Here is an 11,841-nt window from a genome sequence, read left to right as displayed (position 1 = left end):
AAACTCAGAACATTTGCTGTATGCAGTGACAGCTGCATGACATTTATTTCTGGCACACTGTTCCCCAAACGTGCTCATTGACGTTCACTTTATAGAGAATGTCTGACATCTGTATTTGTACTTACATGATTAGAAGTTTCATATTCATAATGTTTCTGTGAGAGGAAGAAGATTCCTAATCCTGGTATGAGAACAGGAAGCAGCTGCAGAAACATGTGATGAAGTGACCATCATCCCTATTCCCCATCCCTCTGTGTCACTGCAAGGAGTTGTTAGAGGATCAGAAATAAAATTAAGACTGGGAAGAAGGGAAGAGTGGGGGAAGGTGTTTTTAAGATTTAGTTTTACTTCTCCTTTTTCTGCTCTGGCCCATGATGGTGATGGGCGAGTGATCTCTCCCCAATGATATCCCAACCCATGAGCCTTTCATTAAATTTTCTCTCCCCTGAACAGATGAGGAAGGGCATGATTGAGTAACTTTGGTTGGCACTTGAGAGTACAAGAGTTAATCTTTTGCTCTTGGTGCCAAGGCCAGTCCTTCAAGCTCTCTTAAGTGAAGCTGTGGTCCTCATTCATCTTTTTGTGGCTCTCATTCAGCAAAGCAATGCAATCAGCATGTTGTCCCTTGCCATCTGCTGTCCTACACCTCTCCCTGCTAAGCTTAAATTGAACACTTCAGGGAAATCCAGCCTCTCCGAGGTCTGGAGGAGTTTTTGTCATGGGCTTGGCTGCACCAGGACATCAGTCTGAAGAACCTCTATGAAGTCAAAAGAAGTCCTCCATGTTTTGCAGGTTTCATTTTTTGCCTGCCCTGGAACAAGAAATTACTTCATCATGTTCTTTGCTTTAAGCCCAGGGATGCTCTGAAGCCTTTGTTTTGTCAGGGCAGGACAGTGCAACACAAAATCTGTAACATTTAAACCCAACTGCTGACCTTAAAGAGTTTCATCTCATTAACACTTCCAGGAGGTAAAAACAGGCTAGTGAGTACTGCAGAGGGCAGCTGTGGTTGCACATAATTCTGTGTTGTAAATCTCTGCAATATGTTTTGTTAACATCTGACTGCCCTCCTCCCTTGTCATTTTCTCCTTCACCATTTCATTCTTCTTAGAGCATCTGAAGAGACTCTCTGACTTTAACCAAAGAAATATTTCATAACATTTCCAGGCCTCAGAGGATTTCAGAGTACTTTTAACTTTTCTATTGTCTTTGAAGAGATAGCATGCCGCTGGGACTGTCCTCTGGCTCACAGCCCTCACAAGTGCCAGGAAAGGCCTCTTTGGTAAGGAATTATGTTCAACCCAGTGTACCTGTCCAAGTAGTGTTGCCCAACCTGATCCTCCCCATGCCAGAACCTCCTTCCAGAACCAGGACCCTAGGTGGTGAGTTCCAGTGGGTCCTGGTTCTGGGCTGCCTAGGATAGGGAGAACAACACTTTTTGCCAGCATGAAATGGATGGAAAGCAAGTCACAGCATGAAAAGCTGCTGTGACTCAGCTAAAAGGAATACCTTGCAGGAAGATTGATGGCCTCCAAAAGACTGACAATAAAATTTGACTCTCCTCTCAGACATCCCAGGTGCTTCACTGCAGACCTGGTGAGAGGGAATGGGACCTATTCATTCATATGCCAGTCAATAAATGATGGTAATCAGCCCAGAAGGCAAGAAATGCTAAGTGTGACACCAGACATTGCCTAACGCTGCCTCTGCCAGAGAAACAGAGGGAAAACAGGAAAGCTCTACAGGAACCACAGGGCCTGCAAAAAATAGATCAGTGTTACATAAACTCCACGTTTAATTATTCCGGCTTTGTCTACTTGATGCATTTGAGCCCCAGGATAGAACAGTGCTTAACCCTGTGTCCAGTCAGAGCCAGCAATGAATTTGGAGGCAGCACCTCTGAGCTATCCTCAGTCAGAACAAGGGTACGTTGACTAATCCAGCACAACTGCAGACCTGATTCCTAATTTGTCACACAAGGTCATGATATGGCAGCACTTCAGAAGGACTTTCAAGGAGTAATTGTTCCTTGCCAGAACACTGTATATTCTTTAAAAAAATGCAGCTACAGGCAATGTACAAACCCAACAGCAGCTGCTGTGTGCTCAGCAGGAGTCCAGGCACCAGCAAACACAGGGGCAAGCAGGCACAGATGTGTCCACACAGAGATGTGTCCTCATCCTTTATTCTACATGAATGCAATCCACATAATCAGAAATAATAGGGAGCCCAGGTTAGTGAGTTAGTCACTGCACAGACACCCAGCAGAGGCTCTCCCTGCCCTTTCTCACCAGTGACACAATGGCATAGTGTAGCACTGGTTAGCTCTGGTGCTACAGTCCAGCTGGGAAATGAGTGAGTTCCTGCACCTAAACACTGTGTACCAGTACTAAAGCCAGCTCAGGCCTTTATACAGGACATGTTTCCAGCTATGTGATATTCATTGAATGTTTGCAAATCAGCCCCTGAACATGCCCAAGAGGGCTCATTGCTACCGACATGCTTCCTTTGTTGACCAAAGGAAAGGAATCAGTTAGGACAAGGCTGCTGTTACATGGACAGCATGTGCAGCTGAGGATTGAGACCTTCCTTCCCAAGGCTCTTTGGAAGCAGACAGCACACAAAGCACAGGCCAGGTGAATTGTGGTTGCAGCAAGCTCCTCTTGTACTGCTCTCGTTCCCCTTGGATTTTCTCCATTACAAGATGGGAGCCTAGGAGAAATGGTGACTGTGAGCAGGCTGTCAGCACAGCAGCCTTTTACCTGCACATGGGAGGCAAGCAGGAGCAAGCCAAGCTGTCCTCAAAGTCCCCACATGATTTAGCATGGGCACCTTGGTTTGTATGCCATTATTTACAGCAGCACAACCTGCCAATACCATTGAGCTTGCTACAATTACAGGTGATCAATATGACAGCAGAGCTAAGCAGCACTGGTTTCCAGAGGCACCAACAGCCATTCATCCCACAAAAGCCAGCCCATTATTTTAGCTTAAGAAATGCATTCTAGGTGTCACACTCCTTTGGTAGCACAAGAGCTGTATCAAATAAATTGCACTAGTCCTTGCAGGCCACAGCCAAAAGAGCTGCTCTGAGACAGCCAGCCCAGCATCAGTTCCCCTCTACTCAAATCCTTTCTTCTGAAGTGTATTAAACAAAACTTGCTCCACTGTTTTTAAAGGTTGAAAATACCCACAGGAAACCTGCACCAATATTGCCTTCACTTTAATATTTTTCCCTTTTTCCCCTGGGGGATCTCAGGGTCACCCCACCCCCACAGCTCCTGGTGCTACAGGCACAGAGATGCACGCTTGTAGGAATGCAGGTGTGTAGCAGAGCTGGTCTGGCTGTTCCAGCTGGGCTGGAACTCACACCTCACAGGAGCCCTCACACAACACTACAATGAAGAGCTACAGAAATCTGGGGATGGACAGCATGAATCGTGGGTATTTGAGAGTCAAGAGCAAAATGTCTGTGGTATCCCCAATATCCTTTCAGTTCCTTTTGAGGAAATCATTATTACCATAACCAAGAGAGTAAATTTCAAACTGAAAGAGATCTGTCACCCCTCATAGATACCAAAACAGGCAAGACCAAACTTGAGGCAACATTTTGACTCTTCAGCTTAACTGCTTCATATGCAATTCACTCCCTCCTCCCTCATCCACAATTTTACACAGCAAACAGCCCTGCCTTTCCTGCCCAGAGTCCATTCCTATTAGCTGTGGCCTGCAGGGAAAGCACTGCAGCTATGTCAATATAAAATGGTGTAAGAGAAGGGAGAACCAGGCCCTTTGTCTTTAAAAGCTCAACACTGGTCTTAGTGATTTGCATGGGCAGTATTTTCCCATGTAATCCTCTTCACTGTAATTCAGAGAAGTAAAGCAAACACTGCAGAGGTAGTAGCTGAGTTTGGCCATTGTTTTGTTAACATATGCACACAGTGCTAGCCACTGTTATTAACTTAATGCAAAATCTTTATTCTGCTATTTTAAAAGAGGCAATAGCTGCAGCCTGCATTAAAAATACCTGTCACAAAATACTTTTCACTGTAAAAAACAAAGAAAACTCTTCAGATAGTAGAGAAAGCATCACAGGCTACAACTTTTCTAGAATCACACACCAGTTTCCCTGATCATAGTAACTCTTTTGAACCTTCACACAATCTAGGGATCTGCACACTGCTTCCAGTTCCCCTTCAGAGAACACATGGTAATAGCGGTGGAAAACAGGGCTGAGTTCTTGCAATTCTTTGGAGCCACCTGGAACCACCACTGCATCAATACTTTCCTTCTTCTTTTTTGTACGACCTTTCAGGTGCCAGGGAACCAGCAAATCTTGAGAGTGAAAGGAGGTTCTATTAGTGTGAACAGGCAGTCTGAAGTCTGCTACTGGCATGGCACCACAGCTTTCATTCTTGAAGTCATTAAGCAGTTGGTTAGACCATGCTGAGTCTTGGCTGCAGTTATCAGGCCCTTGATCATTAAGTGGTCTCTGGGCTGTGCCAGTATTCATTTCCTTCTCTTTGTTTTTACTACCATTCTTTTCCTTAAGGTATTTAGACTTCTGGTTTTTGTATTCTTGTTCCATTGCCCAGACATAAATGAGTGCTGTTCCACCAGGTCGCAGAAGCCGAGCTAGTTCCCGGATAGTAGCCAGTCTCCGCTCCTGGAAAGGAAAAGCCAAAGTATGAAGCTGCTACATAAACAGGAAATCAGGAGAATGGAATGGCAGCAATTTCTCCTTACCCAAGATACAGTAAATCTTGAAGCTGTTTTTTCCCACTATTTATTTTCATTCATAATATAGCCCATCACTGTGTGCAAGCCAAGACATTTTCCTAAACACAATTTCATGATCAAGACATCATTCATGTCAAGCACTAGAATAGGCTGTCCAGGATTCACCATCCCTGGAGGTATTTAACCACATTGCCCTGTAGATGTGGCACTCAGGGACATGGTTTAGTGGTGAACTTGGCACTGCTGGGTTAACAGTGGGACTTGATGATCTTGAAGGGCTTCTCCAGACTCAATGATTCTACTATTCTCTTTCCATTTGAAAATAGTTCTGTGCTGAGCACGATTTCTTGGACATTTCAGCCCACCTGGAAAAGACAGACACCTTCTCAAGAAGGTGATTCAGGATTTAAAATCCCCGGTTCAAATCTACCACACCTGATGATGCACAGGCTACGTTTGCAGCTGAAGGGGTCAGACTTACAGCTTAAACACAAATCCTCTGACCACACAAAGATATGTCAGCCTTCTCCAAAACAGAGTTCTTTCTACTTTTTTTTTTTACTGGATTTGGAAACATCACTGCATTTACGGTATGGAAAGGTCCATGGGGCCCCTCTAAGATAACTTGTTACCATGGCACAGTTTCTGTCAGGAGAACCTTACCCAGCCCAGAGATACAGCAGTCTGGTGAGCAGTCTCCCTTTTGTTTGGAGATGCACAAGCAGTGCACAGATTAAAAAACCCAAAATCACAAGATCTGTCCAAGAGCCCAATATCTGACCCAAGGAAACAATAGATGTCTTGACTCCCAAAGCAGAGCCCCCTTCTCCAGTGTCATCAATTACAAGCACATGAACATGAAACCCAAACAGAGGACCAAAGCTTTAGGGGGAGCAAAGGCATTCAAGGGAGAAGCAGGAGGAGAATATGAATAGAAAGTCTAAGAAGCAACAGTAGCACAACAGCTTAACTCTGCTCTCACAACTGCTTACATCAAATGCAAACCTTGAATTTCTTCCCATTTTGTTCCTGCCTTTGCTTGTAGTGCAGTATTAGCAGCTCTGCCCAGCAACCCAGCAGTACCATGGAGCAGAGAGAGGTGACTTACTGCTGTTGAGAAGTGGTGGATTACAGCAATCGAGATGCAAGCGTCACAAGAACCGCTGCGGATTGGCACTGACAGGGCATCACAGACAAATGCCTGGAAATGTTTTTCTCCACAAATATCCACCAGGTTTTTGCTGCGATCACAGCCAACCTAGAACAGAAAATGTTTCATTAAGCTTTTCAGAAGAGGATAATTACAAGACTGGAATATGATTTTCATTTGATGCTTACAGTAATAGAGTCATCACAGTCTCCTACTGAGGGAACACAGTTTAAAATCAAAACAAGAGCAAGTGTGAGAAAATAAGCCTTAAAAAGAGTATATAGTTCCCAGGTATAGATAAAAAGAAAACAACCCTGATGTAGACTTAAAACAAAGATAAGAAACTGGATATTAGACAGCTCATTATAGCACCCTAATTTTGAACCAGCTTAAGACAGACCAGGTTTCAACCTAACTTTTCTTCAAAATTCATTCAAGCTGTCTTAAAATGAGCAAAATCAGATGTCACCTAATCTCAGTATGCTCTTTTCATTTCAACTGCCATTTTTAACTTGACAACATTTGAAGTACCAAAATAGTGAACTCACAAAAGCTGATCTACAAATGTAAACAATTATCCAGTGACTTTGGTGGTATCACTAAAATATGGCATACAGCTTCACTCATCACCCAGGTTTTGTCATTTCAGTGGGATGAAGTGCTCAACATAATTTTACAAGGTTCTGTACAGTCCAGTGAAGTGACCCCTAGAACCATTTCTGAATACCTAATTAAACATTAATTTTTTCCCCTTTTAAACCCAGCGGTCAGCCCACTACACCTGCCCAGTGTCCACATCAAAGGTAGTAAGACAAAACTTACCATCTTTGAAAAATCAGCATCTAGAAGTGTTTTTTACATGCTTGCATAAAAACAATTGATCAAGACACCTTCTGAAAGAAATAGTGAGGCATGTGCCACCTTGTTTTCATGTCTGCCATGCATACTGAATATGCAAACCAAAGCCCTGCTACCAGGTTGTATACCAAACTGTGCATGTATGAGAATAATAAATTTTATTTGTTTTTAATGACTAGCAACAAGTAGATAGCAGAGAATAGGTTCAGAATCCTAAATAATTACTGTTGACAGTGTTTATTGCATTTGACACTGAAAGAGTACTAAACCGTCTTTGACGCAGGAAGAATAGCAAACAACTCACCCTGCTTTATCAACCCAGAAGAGAAAGCAGTACCGCTAAAATTAAAAACCTCTTTTGCATTAATTACTGAAAATATATTTATTTTCCATCATAATTTTTGATTTTATCTGTTCAAGTCCTTTTATCTTTCAGCCTACCACCACAGTTTTGAAGAAAACCAGAATTCAGCTCCAGCCTTATTTCCTGAAAGCTTACCAGTGAGCTGCCTTCTACTCAGATCCCTGACTTTTGATCCAAAATAAATGTAACAGTTGTGAAAATGCCAACCTGACAATACAAGATAATCCTCCACCAAAACCTATGAATGTGTACATATTAGCCAATTAGCAATAAAAAGACCTAAAAAGATCAATCCTAACATTGCTTTCTTCACACTCATTCCTTGGTCTCTCGCATTTACTGAAGCACTGAGTGAATTGTGTTGTTTATGAATTAAAAAATGAAACCCTTGCTTACTTGAATGAAAACAAATCCTCATCATTTTACACTGGCAGCCAACTGAAGTGTCTTTAAATTACTCTGACAACCTGCATGTTAGTGATTGCACACCTCATTACCAGTACCTTTAACTACTTCTGCAATTAAGACATTGGCTTGCAGTACTTAATAATAAAACTCAAAGGACCAAATTCACTGCTGGCAGAAGGAGGAAGAAAACTTGGAGCTTCCACTGATGGCAAGCTTTCCCAGAAAGAATTGCTTTGGACCTCCACATCTTGAGTGAAAATGGGCTGGGTAATGGAACACAATCCCCTGTTCCCAAAATGACCTTGAAAAGGACTACAATATATGTTGATGAAATCCAATGAACTGAGAATGAGAACAAAGGCATGACTGCCAGATTGCAAAGTTCTCATTTGCATCTAAATTATAGCAAATATTATAAGGTTTGGTTTACTTGTATTGACATACTTTCTAAAGCAAATGTACATCCAAAGCAAAAAGATGCTGTTTCACAGTGAAAATGGAGACCTTGAAACAGAACACTTTGAACACACAGCTGCTCTAAAATAGGTATATGAGGCTAAAACTTTACATGATTTTAAAGGTAAACAGGACAATAGGTGCTATGCATATATGCATAAATGGTGAATGCAAAGAATCACCACAGCTGCCTGGCATTGAAACTAGGTAACTTTAGCATCTATACTAGAATTATCGCTAGGTGATATTTCAAAATAATTAAAATCACCGCATTCTTTCATTTTCTGACTTGCAAGAAACATGCATTCATTAAAAACCAAAATACATTTGTTTCAGTCACTTAAAAAAAACAATAAGGTAGCAAAATGCTACCTTAAATTAGTCTATCTGTGGTTTTTATGAGTACAGAAAACATTTACAGCAAGGGGCAGAGATCCCAAACTCAACTTTCCCCAATTCCATTACTAACTGATTTTTAAATTCTAATGCATGAAGAATCTCTGATTTGATGAAACTTCATCTACAGAAGAGTTCAACTGACTGTTTCAATTGAGAACAGGTTTTTCTCTATCTAATTAAATATATAATCAAAACATTTAAAACTAATCTCAAAATATAGCTGGAAAGCTTTAATTTTACCAGTTCATATCTCTATTTTTGATGGTCAGGACAGGATATTTATTGTCTTTGCTGGCTTCTCTTCCAGAAGAATGGAGAAAGGCAGATGAATTATTATTAGTCTGGTGTCCAAACCCAGAAGAATCTAGTACATCTCTTGGTGAGTCAAGCTATATGTGTATGTTTTTAGACTTTCTATTTCTTATTATCTATGATTCTTCTCAATCATTTCTTATACCTCAGCTTTCCAAATCAAATTCCTTGCTCAAACTCCACAATTTCTCATATATATCTCAAATAGCATGGCTGATAATTCAGCTGAGTCTACCTTAGCTAGTTCACCTCTCAGCAAGTCACTCCACACCTTTCAATACTCCCGTAAAGGAGGTTGGCTTCTCAGATTTTGCTCCAGATATCCATTCTCACATCCCTGCCTTTCTGAGAAGTACCTCCAGCCATCTCTTTACCACTTTTTGTGATGTAAACAATGGCTTACAGGAGCTCAAGAGTGGCCACTGACAGTTACTGTGACTGAAATCCACTTGGATTTCAGGCACTGATTTTCAGTGTATAAGGATAAATATTAACTGCATCCAACTCTTACCTGAAGACAGGAAATCTGTGTTAGTATGGAGGCCTCTAAGTTTGTAACTAGAACTCCAACAAACACAAAACTTAGGAAAGGGGGGAAAGTATGTCATCATACTGGCATACCACACCCTTTCTGGGCACACTGGATAATGCAAACCTTTAGACAATCAAAAAAAAGGCAAAGATAAAGAAGGAGAAAGGAGGGAGAAACAAATACAATGCCTGTGATTTGTCTGAGTGTTCAGGAACTCTGTACTGACTTCCTGGAAATGGATAACATAGGCATTTATGCCATCCTGCTCCTTCATGTTCCCATGCACCTTCAACTCCACCTTTACAGCAAGGAGTAGCTAAAGTAGATTTTATAAAATCTATTCAATGCAGTGGTTTGGTATAGATCATTGTGGGGAAAAGACACTAATAAATAGCTTGCTTTGTAGTTATGCTGCAAATCTGCAAAAGATAAACCCTCTTGCATGCTGAAAAAAAATAAGTAAAGACAGGTTGAGGTTACCCACCACTATGTTTTCTTTCTATGTTATCTCATTATAACTAACTCAGCCTGGTAGACTTAGTTCCTGTAAGTATCTGGGAACCTGATTTATTCAGCACATTACAGAGCGATGAACAAATCGACATCTAATTCTGAAATCCAGCCACTGAATGGAATTATCTCGCTCTCCAGAGACAAGCCTCAGCTATAACTAACTGCATGAGAAGCTCAAGAAACCAAATTACATTCCAGCAAACAATTCATCTGAGTCAAGCTTTCAGCACTCCTTTCATGTAGTGTTTTGCTTTTCCATTGCATGTAGTCAAGCTATCTCTGAAAGCAAAGTGCTGTGCCTAAGACATGGAGTTCATTTCTCAGTGACAGAGCAACAGAACCAAGTTGAGCAGTTCAGCTTTCATTCTAGTTTTGTGCTGCTCTTGCCCAGTTCCTTCTGAGCTCTCTTCCCAGATCTCTCACCCATTTAATGACTCTAATTCACTGAGAGACAAGAGCAGGAAAGGTTCATCTGTGTCACCCTTCAATTGCTAAGATACGGTGAACTTACTCCAGGTATACATTTACTAATTGGTTTTGTCCCTCCTGCTTTTACCCACTACTAAAAAGTCCTTGGGAGAGGAATCTATTCCCAATCTGTACAAACCCAGTGAACTAAAAGCCACGCAACTTTATGCAACTATACCACAGAAAATATTCATTCTCTCTCCTCCCCACACACTGGAAAAATCAAATTTTTATATAATTCTAGTAGATTGTTGTTTGGGACAGTAATACAGAAAATAGAGGTGCACATTTCAGAGCAAAAGTCTTGTGAAATATAAACTGTGTTACCAATTACCTCTGAATGACACACACACACACAACAAAAACAGGAATATCTGTATTAAAGCAAATCATTCTGGTTCCTCTATTGGCATATTTTTTTCCCTATCATCAGTACTCTGTCAATCAGAATAATTTCTTTATACAAAACCAAAACATATCTACCCTATGGCATCTTCAGTTATTTGCCACTGAATTTCCCACCGATTTATCAGTTCAATTAAAAATGTAAACCACAAATTTGAAAGATTTCAATGGCTTTTCATTCACGCTGTAGCCCTGTGAGGATTTTGAATGTTCCTGCAGAGACTTACACATCACCACACCTACCTGAACACTGGAAATAAGGAGACAAAGCTAAAGTGCATAGAAATTAATGATATCATTGCAATAACATCAATGAAACCCTCATGGTAATCAGGGGAATGGCTAAGGCTGGAACACACTGTTCCATAGAAAGAAAAGCTCTGCTTACAGAGATAACTATTAAGCTTGAAAGCACCTAAATAAAATCTGTTAAAATAATTCCCCCAAATGAGATTGGGTGAGGAGAGAATTGTGGAAAAACAACACTAAAACCATGTCTCTTTTTTGCTGTCATTTAAACAATAACAAGGTGGGCGAGACAGAAAAAGTAATCTGAAACTGTTAAATTCAACATTTCTCCAGCCTTTGTGCTAGCTACATCAGACATGGATTCCATCTCTAACTGATACATCCTTAATCTGAATTTGATTGGCATGGAATTGCTGCTCTCTCACTGTGTCAGAATAATACAGCCATTACAGCAGTGTCACTTTTGCTGAGTGTAGATGGACTCATGCATTTCATTGTCACATGGGATACTCAGGTAGATGAGGCCACATTTAATCATCCAGGGAAACTGAAGCAACTACAATAGCACAGGCCACAGTGAAGATGTTTTCAGACAGTACCTGAAGAGTAAAACATCAAGAGAGCTACTTTAGCTGTGATCTACCATTAGCACTGCTACTTAAAGCATAAAAGCATATTGCTTGTCTTCAGGAAATGCTTGCCTCAGGTTTTCAGTATTTCTGAGTCAAAACACCCCAAGCTACAGAGCTATGCCAACAGTGCCTTACCCAATTCCTACACAACTCCTAATTTCATAGCACTGCTTTATTGCTTCTTTCCCAACAGGACCTGGGCTAAGAGCTCCATTACACTGTGCACAAAAAAAAGAGATGTAGAATTTACTAAGTTTATGCCTGGATTTTATGCTTCCAACTTAATATGAGTAAATAAGGAAGAAAACTCTAGATGCCCTGCATCTAGAGACCATTCCTTTTATCCCAACAATGC

The 11,841-nt window shown here is 41.0% G+C and overlaps 1 protein-coding gene across 2 annotated transcripts in view; it reads right to left on the bottom strand.

Moving 5' to 3' along the window:
• Positions 1 to 2,168: 2,168 nt before the first annotated feature.
• The window catches only part of ALKBH8 (alkB homolog 8, tRNA methyltransferase), a 45,590-nt gene continuing 35,917 nt past the window's right edge, over positions 2,169 to 11,841 (bottom strand). For both annotated transcript variants that reach the window (XM_054654761.2, XM_077173936.1), the window contains exons 12-13: positions 5,849 to 5,998; positions 2,169 to 4,666 (exon numbers count right to left, since the gene is read on the bottom strand). In XM_054654761.2, the coding sequence (XP_054510736.2) occupies positions 4,097 to 4,666; positions 5,849 to 5,998 (720 nt within the window). In that variant the 3' untranslated portion in view covers positions 2,169 to 4,096. The remainder of the gene's footprint in view (positions 4,667 to 5,848; positions 5,999 to 11,841) is intronic.

Source organism: Agelaius phoeniceus, chromosome 2 (assembly GCF_051311805.1).
Source record: "Agelaius phoeniceus isolate bAgePho1 chromosome 2, bAgePho1.hap1, whole genome shotgun sequence".
NCBI lineage: Eukaryota > Metazoa > Chordata > Aves > Passeriformes > Icteridae > Agelaius > Agelaius phoeniceus.
Note: the sequence above shows the minus strand (reverse complement) of the source record. Positions and strands in the feature narration are given on the sequence as shown.